The 25,425-nt window shown below is 46.6% G+C and overlaps 1 protein-coding gene across 4 annotated transcripts in view; it reads right to left on the minus strand.

The window, feature by feature from the left end:
- aifm3 (AIF family member 3) overlaps nucleotides 1-25,425 on the minus strand; it is a 426,013-nt gene that overhangs the window by 17,636 nt on the left and 382,952 nt on the right. For all 4 annotated transcript variants that reach the window (XM_085961914.1, XM_085961917.1, XM_085961915.1 and 1 more), the window contains exons 10-16: nucleotides 24,711-24,802; nucleotides 19,755-19,885; nucleotides 18,646-18,761; nucleotides 16,856-16,927; nucleotides 10,737-10,800; nucleotides 9,775-9,851; nucleotides 8,221-8,338 (exon numbers count right to left, since the gene is read on the minus strand). In XM_085961914.1, coding sequence (XP_085818040.1) covers nucleotides 8,221-8,338; nucleotides 9,775-9,851; nucleotides 10,737-10,800; nucleotides 16,856-16,927; nucleotides 18,646-18,761; nucleotides 19,755-19,885; nucleotides 24,711-24,802 — 670 coding nt within the window. The remainder of the gene's footprint in view (nucleotides 1-8,220; nucleotides 8,339-9,774; nucleotides 9,852-10,736; nucleotides 10,801-16,855; nucleotides 16,928-18,645; nucleotides 18,762-19,754; nucleotides 19,886-24,710; nucleotides 24,803-25,425) is intronic.

The following is a 25,425-nucleotide window of genomic DNA, read 5'->3' on the forward strand; positions in this document are numbered from 1 at the left end:
TGTATAATGGATAAAAGGGGACAATTCATTCCCTTCTGGTAGTGTTTTGCTCGTGTCAGTGTCAGTGCTGTACAGGCGACAGGTGTCAGTGTGGCCCAGGTTTACACCAGTACCGCCCAACACACATTGTGAACACAAAATCTTCCTGTTTTAACTCTTTTCCTCTCATGTGGCAGAAAATTGCAATGATTAGTGGCAATAAGGATAAGTGGAGCAGTAAATGGTTAAACTGGAACAAGAAACTTGGAAGAAGAAGGATAATTCGATGTTTAACTCACTTAGTCCATTGATTTCAATAGAAGATCAATCCTTCTATGTTCTGCACCATCTAAAACCTACGCTGCGTTATAAGGCAATGGTTAAATTCTTTATATTAACTTTAGCTTTTAAATGAGTATTGTTCCCTGGACTTGTTCTATCTCCCTTTTTAAATATAGGAATAACATTAGCTGTCCGTCAGTCCTCTGGCACTATTCCCTTTTCTAATGAATTATATATGTGTAATAGTTCCTCGGCTATCTCTTTTTTAACTTCTTTTATATGCGTGGAAGCAATCCATCTGGACCAGGAGTCTTATCCTCTCTAAATTTGATTAGTTTATCAATTATCTCCCCCCTTTCTATCTTAAATAACTTGTATATTTTTTGACCTCTTCTACTAATGTCATGCCCACCTTGTTAGTCTCCCTGGTAAATACTGAGGCAAAGTAACTATTCAATATTTCTGCCATTTCACAGTCATTGCCTGTGAGTTAAGTTTGTGCTTCTCGCAGTGGTCCTACCCCTCTCCTGATTTTTCTTCTGTTATTTATATGTCCGTAGAATACTGTCAGAATGTTGATCATTTTCCCAGCAGGCCCTGCCTGGTTACGGCAAGTTAAAATGTCCTTATGACATACGGCTGAGCTTGCAGCTTATTGTTTGGGAATAAGCTGAGCTTGGAGCTGCAAGAACCAGACACTTACAGATAACAGATGGCTAGCAACAGAATACTGTTCAGGGACAAGGCCAGTGTGTACGTAATTAGACCCCGGTATATTGGGTATAATTATAGAGCGAGTGGTCAGTGGTGTTTAGAGCTCTTGGGTTGTCCGGACATACCGGTGGAAGTCGGAGTCTGATCAGTTTGTGATCCTGGGTAGCCAGGTTGTATAATTGCTCACTGTTGTCATACTAATACTGTTATTGTTAGCTTTAATAAACTTAATCTTTGTACAGAACCTTGCCATCCAGACTCTGGCTGACAAAGTGGCGTTCCTGGGTGGGCAGCGAGTGACTTCACCTCCCGTGCAACAATTAAGTTGCCGTTAGTATCGTTAGTAGGGGCATTATAGAATCAGAATAAAATCTGGAATATGGGTTCGCTGATACAAGGGGAGCATTGATAGGGAACAAGTATGGGTTAGGGTTAGGGTTAGCCCTAACCCTAACCCTAACCCCATCACAGTTAGCGCACGGTATGGTCAAGTTGAAACCGTAGGGGGAAATAAAGTAAGCTGGCAGAAATGGAGGAGTCAGCATGTACGATGGTAGAGAAAATTAAAAAGTATGTTCAGAATAAAATAGGGACTTATGCAATACTTTGTAAGGAATGTAATACTGTGACGGAACCGGAGGATCGCATGCAACAACTGGTTAAAGATAAGAGAATGAGAGAGGGTGCCTGGAAGGCAGCAGTAATGCAGTTCCAAACACAGGAACTAGCCCAGCTGTGATGAGAGCTGGAGCAGTCAGAAAAGGAAACTGATATCAAGAAATGGTCGATACAGCAAAGGCTGTGGGGCCCAACAACACCCTGGCTGTAGTGCTAAAGACCTGTGATCCAGAACTAGCCGTGCCTGTAGCCAAGCTGTTCCAGTACAGCTATAACACTGGCATCTACCCGACCAATGGAAAACTGCCCAGGTATGTCGTGTCCACAAAAAGCAGGACAAATCTAACCCGGCCAATTACTGCCCCATCAGTCTACTCTCAATCATCAGCTATCAAGCAGCACTTACTCACCAATAACCTGTGCACCGATGCCCAGTTTGGGTTCCGCCAGGACCACTCGGCTCCAGATCTCATTACAGCCTTGGTCCAAACATGGACAAAAGAGCTGAATTCCAGAGATGAGGTGGAGTAATTGCCCTTGACATCAAGGCAGCATTTGACTGAGTGTGGCATCAAGGAGCCCTAGTAAAACTGAAGTCAATGGGAATCGGGGGGAAAACTCTCCACTGGCTGGAGTCATACCTAGCACAAAGGAAGATGGTTGTGGTTGTTGGAGGCCAATCATCTCAGCCCCAGGACATCACTGCAGGAGTTCCTCAGGGCAGTGTCCTAGGCCCAACCATCTTCAGCTGCTTCATCAATGACCTTCCCTCCAACATAAGATCAGAAGTGGGGACGATCAATGATGACTGTACAGTGTTCAGTTCCATCCGCAATTTCTCAGATAATGAAGCAGTCCATGTCCGCATGCAACAAGACCTGGACAACATTCAGGCTTGGGCTGACAAGTGGCAGGTAACAGTTGCGCCACACAAGTACCAGGCAATGACTATCTCCAACAAGAGAAAGCCTAACCACCTCCCCATGACATTCAATGCCATTACTATCGTCGAATCCCCCACCATCAACATCCTGGGGGTCACCATTGACCAGAAACTGAACTGGACTAGAAGCCGGGTATTCTGCGGCGAGTGACTCACCTCCTGACACACCAAAGCTTTTCCAAATTCTACAAGGCACAAATCAGGAGTGTGATGGAATACTCTCCACTTGCCTGGATGAGTGCAACACTCAAGAAGCTCAACATCATCCAGGACAAAGCAGCCTGCTTGATTGGCACCCCATCCACCACCTTAAACATTCACTCCCTCCACCACCGGCGTAGTGTGGCTGCAGTGTGTACCCTCTACAAGATGCACTGCAGCAACTCATCAATACTTCTTCGACAGCACCTCCCAAACCCGCGACCTCTACCACCTAGAAGGATAAGGGCAGCAGGTGAATGGGAACACCACCACCTCCAAGTTCCCCTCCAAGTCACACATCATCCTGACTTGGAAATATATCACCATTCCTTCATCGTTACTGGGTTAAAATCCTGGAACTCCCTAACAGCACTGTGGGAGCACCTTCACCATACGGACTGCAGCGGTTCAAGAAGGCGGCTCACCACCACCTTCTCAAGGGCAATAAATGCTGGCCATGCCATTGATGGCCACATCCCATGAATGAATAAAATAAAACTACAGGGACCCCGGAGGAGGTTAGGGCATTGCAGGAACAAGTGACGAAACACAAGCAGAGTGAGGATGTACTGCAGGGCTCCATGGTTCACCTGCAAACTAATATGGCCAGTCAGACTCACAAAATGACAGAAATGAAAGCCAAGAATGAGGATTTAGGATTGAGGGTAGACAAACAGAAGAGAAAGCTGGACGAGCTGGCCGCTACCACTTGTACCATGGAGGATACGATGAGGAAGGATCCGGCAGCGCCAGGTGGGGAAGCTAGCCATGCTGCCTGTCGACAGATCATAAACGATTTACAGGAAAATCTCACAAGGGATGGTCCACGGAATTAGTTTAAAGAAGGAGGGGAGGTTAGCATCAGTCCTTTCACAGCAGACAAATTCGGTGAAAGAGTTGCGTAAAAAACTTTGGGTTACACACTTGAGGTGCAACAACAGGGTTAGGAGAAAGGTAAAGAAGTTAAGTTATTTTCTACAGAATTTCTTTTGCTTGAAAGTCTCTCAAAAATGTGTCGACGTGATGTTTGTTTTCAGTGTCAGATCCACACTCTTAAAAACAAAACTCGAACATAAAAAAAGAAAATTCACAGACTATTGATAAAGGGTTAATGTGTACTTTAGAACAGAAAGTAGTCTCATTGCTGGCACAAGCACGATGGGCCGAATGGCCTCCTTCGATGGGCCGAATGGCCTCCTTCTGTGCTGTATCATTCTATGATTAAGGACTAAGAATGACGATAACAAATCTAGAAACACCCAGCTGGAAGGGAGGGTTGACGAGCTAGAATGGAGTAATAAGTAAATTGGCTGCAAGTAAAGTGATGGCGTGACTAATGCAGACTGTGTGTGAGTCTGAGACTTTGAATCAGTACAGAATGGGATTAAGTAGCAAACATCAGAAATTGAAAATTTGTTTAAGTGAAAAAGGATAAATTAGTTTATGATGGAATAAAGGAGGAGAAAGGGGAATATCCTGTCTCTTTTCTACTGCTCTACAGCAGTGCTTTTGTTTTCCGTGTACTGTCTCTTTAAAAAGCCTGCGTGAATGTTTTGTCTCACTGGCTGTGGCTCCGCCCTCTTTTTCAAGCTGTCTTGTGTTTAGTTTAAGATATTGGTCTGAATTAAATTGGATTTGTTGAGGTTAACTAATCTATTAAATTGTGAAAACCAGACTTTTATTGTGGCCGCGGTGAAATTCTGGTTATTGTAAATTGTTCCAGACATGAGGTTATCACATAAAAATTGGCATTTTTGAATTTCTGACCCATGCCAAAGACTCAATCATTTGAGATGATTTGGGTTGTTTACTCGTCTTGATTGTACTGGGATGTAATAGCTGTCAGCAAACTGGCTGCACCCTTTGATTTTGTGATTGACTGTGGTCAAAACAAAGTGACCAGGAGAGGAAAAGAATGATCAAATGTTACAGCGTGGAGATTGACATGGCCCGGCTTCAAGCAGCGAAACGTTAGTAATGATCCTCAAGGATTCTTTGAGGATCAACCGGAGGGAGATGTAACAACGTTGACCATTACGAGTTGACCATTTTCCCATCAGGCCCTGCCACTTTGTGGCAAGTTACAATGTCCTTGTGACCAACGGCTGAGCTTGATGCTTATTGCTTGGGAACAGCTGAGCTTGGAGCTGCAAGAACCAGACACTTACAGATAACAGAATATTGTTCAGGGACAAGGCCAGTGTGTACGTAATTAGACCCCGGCATATTGGGTATAATTATAGGGCTAGTGGTCAGTGGTTTTTGGAGGTCTCAGCGTGTCTGGATCACCCAGCTTACCGCTGGAAGTCGGGGTCTGATCAGCTCACGATTCCAAGGTATCCAGGTTATATAATTGCTTACTGTTATTATCATACTAATACTGTTGATGCTAGCTTTAATAAACGTAATCTTTGTATGGAACCTCGCTGTCTGGACTCTGGCTTTTGCACAGTAGCTCACAAGCTCACAAATATTTAACTATTTATTTTTATATTCCTTGATAATTTAATTTTGTAGTTCCGCTTTGCTTTCCTAATTGTTTTTTTGACTTATTTCTCTTCGTATTCCCTTTTCTCATCCTCTCCTTTATTGTCTATGTACTTACCCTTATCTTTATATTCATCCATGGTGTGTCATTACTGGCTAGTTTGTTCTTGTTTTTTAGTGGAAATATTTCTCCTGGACTCTATTGATCACCGTTTTAAATATTTCCCACTGCTGTTCTGTCAACAGTTTTTTTCCAGTTTATCTTCTGTAGTTCCATTCTCATCCCCTCAAAATTAGCTTTTTTCCAAACTGTTACTTCGATCTTTGTCTTACTTATGTCTTTCTCAATCCTTATTTTAAACCATATTGGCCCAGAAATTCGGGTTGGAGGCTTCCCGTGGGTGCAAGCCTCCGACCTGCACTTACCTTGCGCGCCGGCCGTTGTGCTGTGGGCCCGCGTGGGATTCCGATCCTGGGCCTCCTCCAGCTGCTGGCGCGCAGTGCTTGCGTATCCCAGGGGCGCAGTTAGTTCGAAGCGTCCCCTGGGATCACGTGGGCCATGGAGAGCCAATGGTAGCAGGGAATGCTTCATTCATAAATTTGACAAGAAGAGCTGTCAAATCTATAAATACTATAAGCCCCAAAACATAACTAAAACTTCAAATACATTTTTTTTTTTAAATCACATTTTTAAAATAACTATAAATTACATGAAATAACTATTTTGAACAATAATTTAAATTTTTGAAAAAATTAATTACATTTTCTAATGGGGCTAAAAATAAACTTACCTTTCTTTAAAGTATTTAAAAATAATAAACCTGTGGAAAACATGTTTTAATTTTAGTGAATTCACCACTTACCTTGTTAAAAGCAGGCCTTGCGTCTGCTTTTTAAAAGTGTAACTGCTGGAGACTTACCCTCCCAGAGAACCCTGCAAAAAAAACCTAAGTTCGATGCGCACGCGCTGCCTCTCTGGCGCACGCGTTCCACCTGTCAACCCCTTCTTTCAAGGGAACGGATGTTCTGGTTTCCCGCGCATGCGCAGTGCATGCACGAAACCGGCACTTTCATTGGGCCTACGCGTGAGTACCCAATGCGTACTCACGCGTGGGGACCCGAATTTCTGGGCCATTATGTTATGAATGCTATTGCCTAGAGGTTGCCCTATGATTACTTCTCTTATCTGCTCTGATTCATTTCCCATTACTAGATCCAGTAGTGATTCCTCTCTTGTTGGGCTTCTTACATATCGGTTTAGAAGGGAGTCATGAACACACTCTACAAGCTCCATTCCCTTTTCCCCTTTCCCTACCTCCTAACACTTTATTTGGGGGTACTTGAAATCTCCCATGATTATTCTTCAAAGTTTTTTACACATTTCATAGACTTGCCTACATATTTCTTCCTCCACTTCCCTTCCACTATTAGGTGGTCTGTAGAATACCCCTAGTAATATGATGAATCCCTTCTTATCCTTTGTTTCAATCCATATGGATTCTGTTTCCATGTTGGTTATGTTTTTTTTCTGTTGCTGTTATATTGTCTCTAATTAGTGCAGCTAAGGGTTTTCCTTCCCTAAGCTTTCTAAATATGTCAAATCCTGCAATATTTAACTATCAGTCCTGTTCTTTCCTCACAAGCTTTCTTTGTTCCAGCCTCATAGATAGCTCAGCTATCCTCCTGGGGATTAACACCGCCAAGGACACATCTGTGTAAGGCAAGTGATATCACATCTGTAGGAGAGTCTTGGGCCGACATAACTGCCTCCAGTTGAATGATCTGATTGCCAGCTCATTCAAGGTAAAGCCATGATTGAGTGTGGGGAGTGATTTCTGTTAAAACTGGTGATATGACAGCCAATTGGATGAGGCAATGCAGAAACATGTGGGTCCTCATGTAATCAGAGTAAAAGGAAGGTTTAAAGGGTGGATGATTAGAAGCCAATCTTCAGAATTCAAAAAGACTTGACCAGCCGATCCCCTCAAGCTCGAAACCTGTGACACTGTAAATTCTCTGGTACATTGTACCATAAGTGTGACCCTGAGTATATGTGTAATTATTATTAGTAATGGTTATCATTATATATGTGTAATTGTTGGTAATAACGGTTATTTTTCTATACTTATTTTCTCTGAAAGCCAATAAATGCTATTATCTTGTGGAATAACATAAAACTTAGAAGTAAGAACATCCATTCTCTAACACTGTCATTTATTTTATCTTTCTGGCTTCCCTGCTTTCCCAGACTGAGGAGATGGGCAGGGACCAGCTTCTCGAGGAGAGGTATGGGATTGGCCATGGTGACTTCCCCCTGTTCACAGTGTGGGTTGGGCGGTTCTGGTGTAACCCTGCGCTCCACTGCCATCTGTACAGTGGTGACACTGACCCATACATGAGCCAAACACTGCCAGAAGAGAATGATTGGCATGAAAATCGGTCGGGTTCTGTAACGGGCAGGCCGCTCCGCCAGATTAGTGGCAGGCGGTGAGGATGAAAATTTGCTGCCACCCCTACCACCGCCATCTCAATTCGTTCCATTGAGAGTGGATCTGAAGGGCCAGGTGACATCGGCCCTGAAATTCTGTGGAGGTTCTTCCCATCTCCCGCTGTAACCATGGCTGGAGATCAGCAGGATTCCCAGAGAAACTGCACTGACAGTCGTTTTCAGCCAGTTCTCCAGGTTTCTGCCGACCTCCCGCCAAACTTACGGCAGTAAATGGGAGCGCCCCTGTGGAATTTCCAGGACATCCTCTTCAGTCTGTTAACAATTGAAATTTAACAAGGACGACCAGCTAACAACACTTTTTTAGGACATTCATTCTCGTAGTCTCTGAACTGTATCATTAACCATCTCTTTACCTGCTCCGGTCGAGGTGCGTGGAGTTTGAACCTCACCGCTGGCAAATACAGACTTGCTGCCACCCACAGCATTAACAGGCAGAGGGGTCTCTCTGCCCCCTTCCCCAATCGCGCCATCAGGAAGTGCCACTTACCGTGCATATGGGCCATCTGCCAGTGACCCACATTCACCTTCTTATTGTTGCGAAAGGCCAGCGGGAAAGTGACAACATCACCAGCAGCAAAGACCCCGGGCACGTTAGTCTGCATGAGCTGGAAGACCAAGAGAAAGGGGAAACTTGTCATCATCTTTTCCAGTTTCCTACAGTGTGCCGCTAACTTGTAGAGGAGTATTGTTAAAAAAAAAAATTCATGCTTGGGATGTGGGCATCGTTGGCAAGGCTGGCATTTATTGCCCATCCCTAGTTGCCCCGAGAAGGTGGTGGGCCTCCTTCTTGAACTGAAGCAGTTTGATACAGCTTGAGCAGCTCACTCGGCCAGTGCAGAGGGCAGCTAAGAGTCAACCAAGTTGACTGGCACGGTTAATATTGGAATGTAAGAGTGGAAATGTTAGCAGTTGCTATATTGGAATCATTCTGGAGTTAGGAACATAGTAACAGGAGGAGGCCATTCAGTCCCTCGAGTCTGTTCCACCGTTTAATTAGATCACGGCTGATCTGTATCTTAACTCCATTTACCCGCCTTGGTTCCGTAACCCTTAATACCCTTGCCTAACAAAAATCTATCAATCTCAGTTTTTAAATTTTCAATTGACCATCAGCATCAACAGCTTTTCGGGGGAGAGAGATCGAGATTCCTAATACGCTTTGTGTGAAGAAGTGCTTCCTGACATCACCCCTGAATGGCCTGGCTCTAATTTTAAGGTTCTGCCCCCCTGGTTCTGGACTCCCCCCACCAGAGGAAATAGTATCTCTCTATCTACCTTATCAAAGGGGAAGTGGATTGCAGGAAATAATTGCCTCAGTGACTGTCATATCCCATGTCAGGATATTGATGTGCTATGTGGGCATCTCCCATGGGCTGGAAGGACGAGTGTGGTGAGACTAAAAGTATGAGCTGCAGAATGAGTGCATCGGGAGGGTGCAGCCCATTGCCTCGGAGCAAGAGTATCAGGAAGGACCCCATGCAAGTGATGAATCATACGTACACGCACAGTAAATATAGAAGGACTGACATGATGTTTTAAATCTATTTGTTCTCGGGATGTAGCTGATGCTGGGTGGGCCGCATTTATAGCCAATCCCTGATTGCCCTGACAGAGTGGTGATTGGCCTAGTTCTTGAACTGGTGCACTCTTGGTGATGATGGTGCTCCCATGGTGGTGACAGCAATTGAGTGGCTTGCTGGACCACAGCAGAGCATTAATAGTCAACCACGTAGTGTAGACTAAAGTTCCCTTCCTTGAAGGACATTAGTGAACCAGTTGGGGTTTGACGACAGCTTTGATGGTGAATTTATTTCTGGTCCTAGTCCGCAAATCACCTGATTTATTGAATTCCATTTCACACCTTGCGATGGTGAAGTTGGAGCTCATGGCTGCTAGGTTGCTATCCAGCACCATAATGACTACACTGCTGCAAGCAAAGGTGGATCCCTCATCCCTCAGCCTGGATAACCTGCATTACATACTTTGCATCCAACAGTAACCCAAGATCCATATTGTGGCCTGGACCTCCTATGCACATTACCTTATTGACGGGAAGAAAGCCTTTAGAATCCATGTTGATGCCGCTCTGCTTCAGGAACGAAGTAGCTGGCACAACCCCTACAGGAGAAGATTAAGAAGCATGACCCATGAGGAACCATTGGATGAGATGATGCAGCAATGTTCACTGTAAGTGCCCACACCCCGATGTAGAGAATTTTATTAACTTTGCTTCAAATGTCCACCCATTTCGTCCCTTTACCTGGTTTTACAGCATCCAAAGGGAAAGACAGGGCCCATTGAGATCGCTGTGTTCATCGGGAAATCCTTTACACCAGCATCTGCCAGTCAGTGCAAACCATTCCTTGTCTCTTAGTCACAGCAAGACCATTCCCCTCATTGTCTCCTACAGTCACCATGAGACTGTCCTCCTCACCATTTCACAGGGGTAAGTTCAGCACAACCCACCCAGCGTGAAAGTGATGGGATCAGATCGGCCACCTGTTTTACTTCCATTGAAGCGAATGGAGAGTAATGTCGATCGGGGTGTTAAGCAGGCACCGATCTGATCCCGTCAGTTTCCCACTGCACAGTTCAGGTTAAACACACCGCACAGTTCAGGTTGCAGCGTTCTCTCTCCCTGGACCGAATTTTACCCTAAAGATACGGGTGGGTTTGGAGCATGGGGGCTGTTAAATTGTTAAAAATGGGATTCCCGATCTAATCCTGCCTCCAACCCGCCCACTTCTGGTTTTAACGGAGGCAGGATGCGGGTGGGGGGTGGGCGGGCAGCCAATCCGTGCCCAGCGGTCTCCGTGCATTCTCACTGTGAAGGAGGTGAACTTGGGGAGATTCCTGAAACGACCACACTCAGGAATACACACAGCTGGTAGCACAGCCACGGTGGAAGAGGCCCAATGGGAGAAAAAGTCACTGTCCTCACCCTCGGCCAAGGCTGAGACAAAACCTATAGAACCGCCCGTCAATTCTGGAGATCACACTTACCAGTTCCAACCACACAAACATCTGCTCGTAGGACTTTCCCACTTTTCAGAACAACCTCTTTCACCTTCATTAAGATAAAACAGAAAGTGCCAGTTGTTAGATGGTGCAGTAAGTACGAACTCCTCCAGGGTGAAGTTTGTTTTTTGGGAGTGTCAGGCTCCTATTTTTTTCTCCTTATTCAGTTTCCTTAGTCTCCTCGCACAAACCCCTCTCCCGCCCCACCTCACCCCCAGCCAAGAGAGTGGTGGAGTGAGAGGATGGCCTATTCCCAGGCCTCTGCCAAAGCTGCTGTGTAACCAGCCAACGTGAGAAGCAGGAGAACGGCCAGACAGATTCTCCATCCAAGTTGACCAACACTTGGTGCCTCCCTATACCTGTGGGCTACACTTGGTGCCTCCCTATACCTGTGGGCTACACTTGGTGCCTCCCTATACCTGTGGGCTACACTTGGTGCCTCCCTATACCTGTGGGCTACACTTGGTGCCTCCCTATACCTGTGGGCTATGTAACGTCCGTGTGTAATTGAGACATGGACTGCCGGAGTTGGCTATAACAGGTGTTTACTGAATGGAGACAAAACTGGAACTACTATATAAAGTTACTGCACAGGCTTATATACAGGGGTGGTCACTACTGGTACTGCAGTATACAGGGGCTGCAGAATATAGTTCCTTCTTCAAAGTACATACACTACAATTCCTCCCCTTTTAGCTAAGCAGTACATAACATTCGATTAATAATTAAATAACATATTTACAATTACAGTTGCTATACACATTAGCTGAAGTTAAGCAATTATAATTTCAGTCTTTGAGGAGGCTTCCTGATTCTGTCCGGATAACGCCTCTTTGGGGTATCAGGTTCTTCTGGCAAAGTTGATTCGGGATCAACGTCGCTGTTTGATTCGTCTGCTTCCAATATCACCGATTCTGAGGTAGATGCAATTGGTACTTCGGTTTCATCACCAGGTGTATCGGATCGTTGTGTGGATTTGACGTTTTCCAGTGACTCTAGAATCTGGTCAGCATGGCGTCTTACAATGCTCTCCCCAACGTCCATGGTATACATTAGAGGTCCTTGCCGTGTGCAGATCGTTCCTGGCTGCCATTTCTCTGTGCGGTAGTCCCGGGCCAAAACTGGTTGACCTATCTTAAAACTCCTGGTTGGCCTTTCATTCATATTCTGAAACTGCCCGTTCTCCACGTCTCTTCTGATGTTTGGCTTAACCAAATCCAAGCGGCATCTTAGTCTTCGATTGAAGAACATCATGGCTGGAGTTTGGTTGGTAACCGCATGTGTTGCATTCCGGTAGGCAAACAAGAAGTTATCCACCTTGTGTTGTAGGGGTATGTCTTCATTACACATTGCCTTGATAGCCTTCTTGAATGTTTGAACGAACCTCTCAGCCAATCCATTGGTGGCTGGATGATATGGGGCGGATGTGTAATGCTTAACACCATTGTTCTTTAAGAACCTCCGGAACTCTTCAGACACAAACTTTGGTCCATTGTCGGAGCAAATCTGTTCAGGCAGCCCATTTCTGGCGAATATGGTTCGTAAGACTGTGATAGTTTTTTCTGTGGTGGTTGAGGACATTTTTAGTACCTCTGGCCACTTTGAATGTGCATCCAGCGCAATTAAAAACATCGAGTCCATAAATGGACCAGCAAAATCAATGTGTACCCTTTGCCATGGAGATGAGGGCCACTCCCATGGATGTAGAGGGGCTTGTGGTGGGGCGTTTTGGACCTTCTGGCATCCTGTACAGCTCTTGGTCATCTCTTCGATTTCTCTATCGATTCCCGGCCACCACACAAATGCTCTGGCTAAGTTCTTCATTTTTACCCCTCCCAGATGACCCTCATGAAGCTCATTGAGCACTCTATCCTTCAATTTGGGTGGAATTACTACTCTGGATCCACACATCAAGGTTCCTCGGCACACTGACAGCTGTTCTCTTCTCGGCGAGAATGCTGGCAACAGTGGTTCGCCATGTGCTGGCCATCCCTTCACCGTTAAATCATAGACCCTGGAGAGTGTTGGGTCATTTCGTGTTTCCTTTTCTATGTTTGCATTCGTCACAGGTAGACATTCGACTATGGTCGAGTGGAAGATCTCCACAGGATCCACTGCAGGTGCTTCTTCCACCATCGGCAACGGTAGGCACAACAATCCATCAGCATTCCCATGCTGTTTAGTTCCTTTGTACTCGATGTCATATTGGTGTGCCCCTAGGAAAAGGGACCACCTCTGTAGCCGTTGTGCTGTCATTATCGGGACGCCCTTCTGAGGGTTGAAAATGGAGACAAGAGGTTGATGATCAGTTAGTAGAGTAAATTTCTGTCCGTGCAGGTAGTGATTGAACTTCTTCACCCCCCACACCAGGCTGAGGGCCTCTCTGTCAATCTGGGCATAGTTACGCTCGGCTGAAGTTAACGAGCGTGACACAAAAGCTATCGGCCTCTCTGAACCATCAAGGAATTTATGTGACAGTACCGCTCCAATGCCGTAGGGAGACACATCACACGCCAGTCTTGTCGGTAGTGATGTGTTGTAGTGAGCCAATACTTCTCTTGAAGTGATCAGGTCTTTACACTTCTGAAAGGCCCGCTTACATTCATCGCTCCATTTCCATGCTACTCCAATTTGTAGTAGGGCGTTCAGTGAGTGCAGAATTGTGGACAAATTCGGCAAAAACTTATGGTAGTAATTCACCAATCCGAGGAATGACCTCAGTTGCGACACATTTTCAGGCGCAGGAGCCTTAACTACCGCTTCAATTTTGTCAGCGGGCTTATGTAACCCCTCTTCATCAATCACGTGGCCACAATACGATATCTGTTTCTTAAAAAACTCGCACTTGGGGCGATTGGCTCGTAGCCCATGTTCTCTTAGTCTAGTGAGCACCTGCTCTAGGTTGGCAAGGTGTTCACTGTCATTTTCACCTGTCACTAGGATGTCATCCAAGTAACACTGAGTCCCCGGAATCCCTTGCAGGACTTGTTCCATCGCTCTTTGCCATATCGCTGGAGCTGAAGCTACTCCGAATACCAGTCGATTATACTGGTAAAGACCTTTGTGAGTGTTTATCGTGAGATACTTCCTAGAGGATTCTTCAGCCTCCATCTGCAAATATGCTTGTGCTCGGTCAATTTTTGTAAAACGCTTCCCTCCAGATAGCGAGGCGAAAATATCTTCTATCCTCGGAAGAGGATACTGTACTGTGTGAAGGACTGGGTTCACCGTCACCTTGAAGTCCCCACAGATGCGAACCTTCCTTGGCTCCTCAGACTTATTGTTTAACGTTTTCTTCATGACAGGAACGATGGGTGTCGCCCACTCGCTCCAGTCTACCTTAGATAACACGCCTGCATTCTCCAGATCTGCCTCGACGGCTGGGCGAATTGCATACGGTACCGGTCTTGCTTTGAAAAACTTGGGAATTGCATTCTCTTCTATTTTTATCGAGGCGGTTACGCCTTTAAGAGTTCCCAGTTCTTGTTGAAATACCTCTTTAGCGTTAGCTAAGATTTTTGACAATCGTCCAGGTGTGACGTCATCCTTTTTACCAGCCACAGTCAGTGCCTGAATGGAGTGCCAGTCTAAACTTATCTTTCTGATCCATTCACGTCCCAATAACGGTGGTCCACCATCTTGCAGTATGTACAGATACAATTTCTGTATTTCCTTGCCATTGTATTCGACAGGCACCCTTATTTTCCCTCTGGGGTATACTTTCTGCCCCGTATATGTCTTCAAGACAATGGATGTGTCTTTCAAGGGTATGTGTGAGAATAGCCGCTCGTAGTCTCGTCGATTCATGACGGTCAGGGCTGATCCTGTATCCAATTCCATTTTGACTTGGGACCCTGCTATCGTGAGGGTGACCCAAATGGTTCGGTGATCCTCTTTTGCGATTACGTTGTGTAGTTTGAGACAGCTTAGTCTCTTGTTCCCGGATTCACTATCGCTCTTCTGGTCTTCGGAACTACTGTCCGTCATCTTTTGTACTTTCCTGTACTGTTCCTTAGTAGCTTTTTTGTTGTCGTTAGTCTTCTTCCCGGACCTGCAAACTCGTGCAATGTGTCCCATCTTTCCGCATTGCCTGCATGTTTTGTCCTTGGACCAGCAGTCCTTCTGGTCATGGGTTGTTCTGCCGCAGCGATAACATTTTTCAAATCCCCGTGTCATTTCATGGGTGCCGTATTCCTGTGGCTTTTGCTGTATTTCCGCAGCTCCCCTTGCTGCTGCTTCATACGATACTGCCACGCTGAAAGCCTTATCTAGCGTCAGCTCTTTCTCTGAGAGTAACCTCTTCTGGGTTCCTTCACTCAGGAGTCCACAGACAAATTTGTCCCGTAGGGTATCTGCCAGTCCTGCTCCGAGCTGGCAGTGCTTCGATAGCCCGCATAGTTCCGTAAGGTAATCAGCATTGCTCTCATCTTTATGCTGATTTCTCTTGTGGAATTTAAATCTTTCTGCTATCAGCAGCAGTGTAGGATTTAGGTGTTCCTGTAGGATATCAACAATTTCGTTAAAACTCTTTGCCATCGGTTTGACTGGAGTGATCAGGTTCCGCAATAGGCCGTACGTTCTTGCGCCCATTAAGTTTAGTAGTACCGATGCCTTTTTCTCATCGGCTACTTCATTTGCCTTGCAATATACTTCGACTTTTTCCACATATGTGGTCCAGTCTTCTATTGCATTATCGAAGGCAGTGATATTGCCAGTCTTCGGCATCTTGGAGATCTAAGATGGCGCCTCCCGCGCTTTGCCTTCTTCCCCACTGGATTAAGATGGCGCCTCCCGCGCTTTCTGTCTTTTCCGCTGCTGCTAGCGCTGTTGATGGCGTTTTTATGCCTTGATGGCGACGCCCTATGGTCTTCGCGCACTTCCCTCCCGCGCTGCTGCCAACGCCGCTCTCCGCGGTCCCCGTGGCAAACTGCAGCTCCTCGCGGCTTTCTGCGCTTCTAATTTCTTTTATTTTAATTACTGTTCCCGTCGTCAGAGCAGACCCTATGGGACACTTTCCTCCCTCTTCTTGGGTCTGTACGCTGCCCGGCTTCGTAGCACTGGCCGCACCCTGTGTGCTCCACCCTCTCTCTCCTCTTCCCGACAACGCTGCTCGGCCCCGTTGAAAAGCCACCCGATCGAGCTCTAGCCCGCCGCAGCCCAGGAAGGATCAGTGTACTACCTGCCACCAGCCCGATTAGCTGGAACACCATAGACTGGATAACCAAGCCCAGCTCTCGACAGCCTCTCCTGCAAATCTTCGAATTCGATGAATCAGAGGGCGGCTGCCCACGGTCGACGCCCGTCTCTCTTGGATTTCTTCCTTCTGGCCTCGACCTCCAACAACTTCACTTCAGGGATGGATCCCCATGAGGTGGTGCAGAACTGTAGGTAAGTTCGGATCTGTTCGTCGCCAGTGTAACGTCCGTGTGTAATTGAGACACGGACTGCCGGAGTTGGTTATAACAGGTGTTTACTGAATGGAGACAAAACTGGAACTACTATACAAAGTTACTACACAGGCTTATATACAGGGGTGGTCACTACTGGTACTGCAGTATACAGGGGCTGCAGAATATAGTTCCTTATTCAAAGTACATACATTACAGGCTACACTTGGTGCCTCCCTATACCTGTGGGCTACACTTGGTGCCTCCCTATACCTGTGGGCTACACTTGGTGCCTCCCTATACCTACGCGGCTATATTTGGTACCACATCACACATATTGGTCTCCACTTGGTGCATTCCCACAGAAGACAATCACGCTTGGTGCATCCCACGCTCTTCAACCTAAATCTGATCTCTCACCCCAAGCACCTGACTTACAATTGCTGCCTCCCTACGATGCCAGACCTTCCCCACTGTGCCGAGCCTACATGACCACTGCCCAGCCGAGATGGGGAATGCAGTCCCATGTTCTCCCTACCTATGATGTAGGGTTTTGGTGCTCGATGGTACGCCTCTCCCACCCAAGAGCCTGACCCTTATCTGTCCCATGATTGCAGCACAAGGCACTTCAAGCATGGCAGTATTAATTATAACTGTGAATAGGTATGAAGGAAGAGGACCATACTCCCAGAACATCCTAATGAGGTGGTTCAGTACCTTTCCATCCTGTCCCCGCAGCTCTGAGACCTCATTCTGCAGATAGAACTTCACCCGGTTGGTCTCAAACATCTGCGATGTTGAAAAGAAAACAAAGCACCAATGAGCAGGATCAATCCGCTACTAACATTACTGCTTATAATCTGAATGGACAATCCAGTCACACTCTCTGTAGGAGCACCATCTGTCTCATTAAAGGCAAGTTTTTACTGGATTCATTTGCCAGAACAGTCGAGAAAATTCTGTTCAGAAAATGACATTCAGTGTTGGCCATTTTAGGTATGGTGTCTGCTCGAGCAGCAGGCGTGGTTTCTTTTACAGAGTGGTTTTTACACGTTAGTAAATTTTTAAAACAGAATTGATGGCGTAACTGTGTGACTACGTGCATCATTAAACGTTGCTCTCTACATTTCTGGAAAAGGTTTTTTTTGTATAAGACTATGGCCTAGAAATTGAGTTTGCGCTGCGCCAGGGCTTTAGCGCCGGAAGTTAGCACCGGCGCTAAGTCCCTTTGCGCACGCCAAAAATTCAGTAGCGCCGCGCCCAAACGGCTGCCGGCGCTACTGAAGGGTTTTAGCGCCTGAAAACTGGCGCAACGCGCCGCATTGCGGCGCTAGCTGCGGTGCGGCAGGCTCGGGAAGTGCAGGCCTCCTCCTTCTGTTAAGGAGGAGCTGCCTGCACCCGGCCGCGGCCCGCGCAAATCTCTTCAAAAATGAGCCCGGCACCTCGGACAAGTGCCGGGCTTGCATCTGTTCCGGGGGGGGGGGAGGGGGGGAGAAGTCCGGGGAGGGAGCTGCGGGCAGGCGGCCGGCGGGAAAGCGGCCGGCCGCCGCGCCTCCTTAAAGCGCCGGCGCAGACTCCGGCAACACTCGTTTGCCGGAGTCTTAGTTGCGGCTGCAACTGAATTTCGGCTTGGGGCCGGGTTATCACGGCAACCGGGACGCTGCGCACACCGATGACGTCATCGGTGCCGGCGCAGCGCTACCGGTCTACCGCCGCGGAAGGGCCCCAGGCAATTTAGGAACCGGCGCCAATTGCAGCGCTAGGCCCTCTAGCGCCGCAAAATCGGTGCTAAGGGCACTGAATTTCTAGGCCTATATGTAAGAAAGAACTTGCATTTATATCATACCTTTCCTGACATCGAGACGTCCCAAAGTGTTTTACAGCCAATGAAATACTTCTGAAGCGTAGTCACTGTTGTTATGTAGGAAACGCGGCAGCCAATTTGCTCACAGCAAGTTCCCACAAACAACAATGTGCTAATGACCAGATAATCTATTTCACTGATGTTGGTTGAAGGGTAAATATTGGCCCAGCACACTGGGGAGAAATAGCACCATGAGATCTTATACGTCCACCTAAGAGGCCAGACGGGGTCTCGGTTTAACGTCTCAAACGAAAGTCAGCACCTCCGACAGTGCAGCACTCCCTCAGCACTGCACTGGAGTGCTTGAGTATCTGGAGTGGGGCTTGAACCCACAACCTTCTGACTCAGGGCTACCACTGAGTCACGGCTATGTCGATGACATTGCCGCTTTAATTCGGGTAAGGCATAAAGATTATAAAAACAAAGCAATGGAGAATTATTTGATTAGCAAAACCATTTAAGGCCTGTCCTTCAAGCTGTCTTTCGGTACTGAAGATATTTCCACTGAAGCCAGTTCCTGTCCTATTTATAACTGGGTCAGGCCCAGTCCACATGAAGGCCTGTCTCCAACAAACAAGCTGAATCAGTTCACTCGACGTGCACTAGTCAGCCAGTTGCTTCTTCTCCACCTTCTTTCACTTACTTTCATGATAGATCGTCCAACCTTCTCTCCCAGCACCTTCCTGAAAGGAATGTTTTCAATCCCGATAACAGACACTGAGTGGGCTTTATCGGTGAGGTAGGCGGCTACTTCCATCCCTGGGGAAAACAAATCATTCCGTAATCCAGTCATTGCCCTCAACCTTGTGTATAACCTTTAACCTCTCTTGTATTCGACTGACGTCCATTTCTGAATTAAAGCTGAATATTTGTTGAGCATTTTTTTAATTAGCCAGGTTTGAGCTGTTAAGATTTCCCATTCCCTCAATTAATGTGGATTCACACTGCATACAAAGCAGTGGTTTGATCTTAAAACAAAATGCGATTGAATACCGTACACTTAAAAAATACCAAAACAAACTTGATGGGGACTGGATATCACACTGTGTTAGTGAATCTTTGAACTTTAGGACCTGTGATTGAATCAAGTCACCACATCACCATGGAGGTGTTCACACTGTTGGCTGTGGTTTGGGGCAATTCCAAACCAGTTTGTAGTGGATGGAAGATGGAAGACCATAACACAAAACTGAACACAGTTCAGCATAAATTGGCAATGTCACTCAGAGAAGTGGTAATCCTGGTTGGAACAGGATATAGAAATATCACACTGGTACAATAGTAAACTAATTGTTGAGCAAAACAGACCCAGCTCCATCCTGTACTGAATCAGTGGTATACCTGACATGGGACAGAGTGGAGGGCGCTTTACTGTGTTGCACTTAAACTGGGAGTGTTTGATGGGGCAGTGCATGTGGGGGTTTGATCTGCAGGTTAAACACTGTTCTTCCTGAGCTGAAGTGTTGAATACTGCTCTGTTTTCAGCACTGGCACCACTGACCTTGACGAGCAGAAAACTGACCAAATATATTTCTTAACACGTTCAGTCTGTCATATTATTAACTTGCTGTTACAATAATTCTAAAAGTTAGTGCCAGATGTGAAAGGCCCGTGTTCTAACTTTGCAAGGACTGAGATTGAATAGGTCACCCCAACATCAGAAAGTTAAATCATGGACTTAAATACTTTCTAGGCATATTAATAAGCTTGGTACTGGCTGGTTGGACAGCAAGATAGTTCAGGAGGTCATACCTATGAAAGAAGCTCCCACTATAACAGCGTTCCTGTCATTGGCCAGTTTTGCAATGCGGTTTGCATCCTCGGGCGTCCTGAGCTGGTAGACGTTCTCCAGGTCTGCCCCTTGGCACTGAAGCGGTTTAGGCCTGAAATGCAAGGAGTGAAGCTGTGACACTGGTGATTAAGCCCCTATGAGGTGAGACTAGTGACATTTCTGTCTGGTCCCCCCCCCCCCACAGTTCAATGACTCAAAGTCACCCAGAAATCAAGCAGGACAGACTATCCTCCCCTGAGAAAGGATGCAAAACATTAGCCACATGCACCTCTCCTCCAACAGTTAACAGCCAGATTGCAGGCTTTATAAATCACTGGTTAGGCCTCAGCTGGAGGATTGTGTCCAATTCTGGGCACCGCACTTTAGGAAGGATGTCAAGGCCTTGGAGAGAGCGCAGAGGAGATTTACTAGAATGGATCCAGGGATGAGAGACATCAGTTACGTGGAGAGACTGGAGAAGCTGGGGTTGTTCTCTTTAGAGCAGAGAAGGTTAAGGGGAGATATAATAGAAATAAAGAGGAGTTTTGATAGAATAAACAAGGAGAAACTGTTTCCAGTGGCAGAAGGATCAGTAACTAGAGAACACAGATTTAAGATAATAGCAAAAGTACCAGAGGGGAGATGAGGAGAATTCTTTTACGCAGCGAGTTGTTATGATGTGGAATGCACTGCCTGAAAGGGTGGTGGAAGCAGATTCAATAATAGCATTCAATGGGGAATTGGATAAATAAGGGGAAATTTGCAGGGCCATGGGGAAAGAGCAAGGAAGTGAGAGCAATCGGCCCGCTCCAAGAGTTGTCACAGGCACGATGGGCCGAGTGGCTTCCTTCTGTGCTGTAAGATTCTATGGGGGTACTTTCAACCCCCAAAAACGCGAGGGTTTGGGTCAAGTGGGAAGTAAAAATGTTAAAAATTTCAAACACAAACCCAAGCTGCCTCGAATCCGGAGACTTCCGGTTTTAACGGAGGCAGGATGAAGGGCGAGCGAGCAGGAGACAGGCCGGTCCTTGAAACCTTTTACCGAGGCTGCGTGCCTCTTTATAACAAGGTTTCTATCTTTAACTCATTTTTCACGGGCCTCGGGAAACCTGGCGGGTAAAAGGAGGTGAGGAGGGCAGGATCCATAAGGTCTCGTGGGCCAGGAGGAGCAGCAGTGTTTCCTTCAGGCCCAACAACTACCCTGTAAACCACCCTCCGCCCCCTGCCCCCGACCTCCACAATCTCCCCATAACACCGCCCCCCTCCCCCGCGATCATTGACACCCCCAGGCTCTTCCCCGACCCCCTCATCCCTCCCCGGCGATTTATCCCTCGTGATCTGTCAGCTTCCTCACTATTTAAGAAAGGAGGGAGAGAGAAAACAGGGAACTACAGCCTGACATCAGTAGTAGGGAAAATGCTCAAATCTATTATTAAGGACATGGTAACAGGGCACTTAGAAAATAATAACAGGATTGGGCAGAGTCAACACTGATTTATGAAAGGGAAATCATGTTTGACAAATCTGTTAGAGTTTTTTGAGGTTGTAACTAGCAGAATAGATAAGGGGGAACCAGTTAATGTGGTGTATTTGGATTTTCAAAAGGCACTTGATAAGGTGCCACACAAGAGGTTATTAAACAAAATTAGGGCTCATGGGATTGGGGGTAATATACTAGCATGGATTGAGGATTGATTAATGGACAGAAAACAGAGAGTAGGAATAAACAGGTCATTTTCGGGTCGGCAGGCTGTAACTAGTGGGGTACCACAAGGATCAGTGCTTGGGCCTCAGCTATTCACAATCTACATCAATGATTTGGATAAGGGGACCAAATGTAATATATCCAAGTTTGCTGATGATACAAAGCTGGGTGGGAATGTAAGTTGTGAGGAGGATGCAAGGAGGCTTCAAGGGGATATAGACAGGCTAAGTGAGTGGGCAAGAACATGGCAAATGGAATATAATGTGGAGAAATGTGAAGTTATCCACTTTGGTAGGAAAAATAGAAAACCAGAGTATTTTTTAAATGGTGAGAGATTGTAGGAAAGCAAATGGTATGTTGGCCTTTATTACAAGATAATTTGAGTATAAGAGTAAAGATGTCTTACTGCAATTATATAGGACCCTGGTGAGACCACACCTGGAGTATTGTGTACAGTTTTGGTCTCCTTACCTAAGGAAGGATATACTTGCCATAGAGGGTGTGCAACAAAGGTTCACCAGATTGGTTCCTGGGATGGGGGGATTGTCCTATGGGGAGAGATTGAGTAGACTAGGCCTATATTCGCTAGAGTTTAGAAGAATGAGAAGTGATCTCATAGAAACATAGAAGATAGGAGCAGGAGTAGGCCATTCGGCCCCTTGAGCCTGCTCCGCCATTCAATGCGATCATGGCTGATCATCCAAATTCAGTACCCTGTCCCTGCTTTCTCCCCATATCCCTTGATCCCTTTAACCTTAAGAAATATATCTAACTCCTTCTTGAATATATTTAATGAATTGGCTTCAACTGTCTTCTGCGGTAGAGAATTCCACAGGTTCACCACTCCCTGGGTGAAGAAATTCCTCCTCATCTCAGTCCTAAATGGTTTACCCCTTATCCTTAGACTGTGACCCCTGGTTCTGGACTCCCCTGCCATCGGGAACAGCTTTCCTGCATCTAGTCTGTCTAGTCCTGTTAGAATTTTCTAAGTTTCAATGAGATCCCCTCTCATTCTTCTAAACTCTAGCGAATATAAGCCTAATCGACCCAATCTCTCTTCATACGTCATTCCTGCCATCCCAGGTATCAGTCTGGTGAATCTTTGCTGCACTCCCTCCATGGCAAGAACATCCTTCCTCAGATAAGGCGACCAAAACTGCACACAATACTCAAGGTGTGGTCTCACCAAGGCCCTGTACAACTGCAGCAAGACATCTTTGCTCCTGTACTCGAATCCTCTCGCTATGAAGGCCAGCATACCATTTGCCTTCTTAACCGCCTGCTACACCTGCATGCTTACCTTCAGCGACTGGTGCACAAGGACACCCAGGTCTCGTTGCACTTCCCCTTTTCCCAATCTATTGCCGTTCAGATAATAATCTGCCTTCCTGTTTTTGCCACCAAAGTGGATAACCTCACATTTATCCACATTATACTGCATCTGCCATGCATTTGCCCAATCGCCCAACCTGTCCAAATCGTACTGGAGTTTCTCTGCATCCTCCTCACAGCACACACGCCCACCCAGCTTTGTGTCATCTGCAAACTTGGAGATATTACATCTAGTTCTCATTGAAACATACAAAATTCTTACAGGGCTTGACAGGGTAGATGCAGGGAGGATGTTTCCCCTGGCTGGGGAGTCTAGAACCAGGGGTCACAGTCTCAGAATAAGGGGTCGGCCATTTAGGACTGAGATAAGGAGAAATTTCTTCACTCAGAGGGTGGTGATTCTTTGGAATTCTCTACCCCAGAGGGCTGTGGCGGTTCAGTCGTTGAGTATATTTAAGACAGGGATCGATAGATTTTTGAATATTAGTGGAATCAAGGGATATGGGGATAGTGCAGGAAAGTGGAGATGAGTTAGAAGATCAGCCATGATCTTATTGAATGGCGGAGCAGGCTCGAAGGGCCAAATGGCTGACTCCTGCTCCTATGTCTTATGTTCTTAAGTTCCCCCTCCTGCAATCACAACCACACTCTACCCCCACCTCCTCACCATCACTAAACCTACTGTGGCCTTGTACCACAGCCTTCCCTGTCCGACAGGCAGCCAAGCCTGTCAATCAGGCTGACTTTTGGGCGGGGAACTTCGGGGGGGGGGGAAATCACACACGCCCTGGAGTTAAAACTCCGTGGCATTCGGGAAAACCCATACTTCTGGGTTCCCCGACCATAACTCCTCCTCACTCCGAAACCCCACCCCAGTAAGTATCAGGGTAATTTTATAACATTTGTGAGAATTACTTTCAAGTCGTGAAAGTCTACAGTAATGTTTAAATGAGACATTAGTGACTTGAGCGTGGTACATGTGTAACATCCTGGTACGGGTGCACGTTGTCTGTGATATCACACCACCCTCGCCTCTTGACATCCACTTGCCTGCTGAACCCTGTGCTGATTGGGGACCGGATCTTATTCTCTTTCCAGTCCTGTCTCATGTTTAACTGATGCAAAGACCAGGTTATGCAGACAATAGGGGATAAGTTTAACTAAGGGAGATGGTGTAAAAATGACCAATATCGAATTGGTCGGCCATTTTCTGCCCCACCCTAGATGGAGAGGAGGTTGGGCGAGGTGTACAATTGGGTGGCCAATTCGACATTGACCATTTCACCCCATCTCCCATACTTAAAATTACCCGTGTACTGATCCAGGACCCAACTGACGGAGGAAGGGATTACCCGGTGTCCTCCGCCCCACCTCCCCCTCCCCCATAACAATTGGCTTTGCAGCATATTTACTGAAGGGGATAGAAAGTAGAGGCTGAAAGTACTCACATATATCGCACCTTGCCACATTGAAATGTCTTAAAGTACTTCAAACAGTGTTGTTTTTTTTTGCAGCCATCCTGCACTATCAACATCCCATAAACAACAATGAGATGAACATCCAGCTCATCCATTTTTAGTGGTTGCGGGAGGAGAACTCGCTGCTCCTCTCTAAATGCAGCCATGGGATGGGAGCTTGGTTTAACGTCTCATCCAAACAGCTTGGCTCCGAGGATGCAGCACCCTGCTTAGTGCTGCATTAGGTTAAGGGATCAAGTCCGGGTGCGGGGCCTGAACCCACACTATCTGTCACAGAGACAAAAGTGTTATCAGCAGAGTCAAGCTGACACTGGTGAGTTAAGGAAGGTCCGTTTTGTGGTCGATCTCTACACTTGTCCCCCACTCCCCACCAGGTGAGGCAACAGGAAAAGCAAAATGTCACAAACCCATCAGCTAGTCACCTGCTCCCAGTTGCGATCAGTAATTTGTTGTACTCCATCTTGAGTCCATCCTTAAAGTGGACCACCTTACTCTTTACATCCACTGACACCACCTGCAATGGAGGAGCGCTGAAGGTCAGTCAGAGGCACACCGTCACAGAAAGAATTACACTCTCATTTACAGCAAGGAACGGTTCCACAAGTTTCTCACCTGCTCCTCGTGTGGGTGCTGAGCCCAGGCTAGAGTGCAGCTCCGCAGATCCCGACACTTCCCCCTGTACAAAAGTGTGAGTCAGGACGGGGCCTGGCTTGGTCGTGATGCCGCTGTAGTCAAGCAGCCTGCCAGCGTTCACTGTCTAGGCTCAGACGGGAGAAGACAAGAGGGCACCAGTGCCTGTGGAGCTGCACTCCAGCATGGTTTCAGCATCTTCAGGAGAGGTGCAGAGAAAACCAGAGGAAAGAAGCAGAAGGGATATCTCCACAAGGGAGGTCAGGATAGTTTCTCAAGGGAGACAGTAACAGAGAGAGTGTTACAGCTAAGTGCCTGATAGTGAGAGTGGGTGAGTGTTACTGGGGATTCTAATGAGGCTGTGGGTTTTCAGGGTTATAATGCGAGCCGGAGTATTAGTGAGGACAAATTGAGGGGGTATTTTTTGAGGCTTATAATGTGGCTGAGTGTTTTACTGGGGAGCATAATAAGGATGGGAGTATTTTGTGAACAGGAGGATATTTGGTT

The sequence above is a fragment of the Somniosus microcephalus genome, chromosome 19, assembly GCF_052327205.1.
Source record: "Somniosus microcephalus isolate GS21.2 chromosome 19, FLI_Smic_1.0, whole genome shotgun sequence".
NCBI classification, from domain to species: domain Eukaryota; kingdom Metazoa; phylum Chordata; class Chondrichthyes; order Squaliformes; family Somniosidae; genus Somniosus; species Somniosus microcephalus.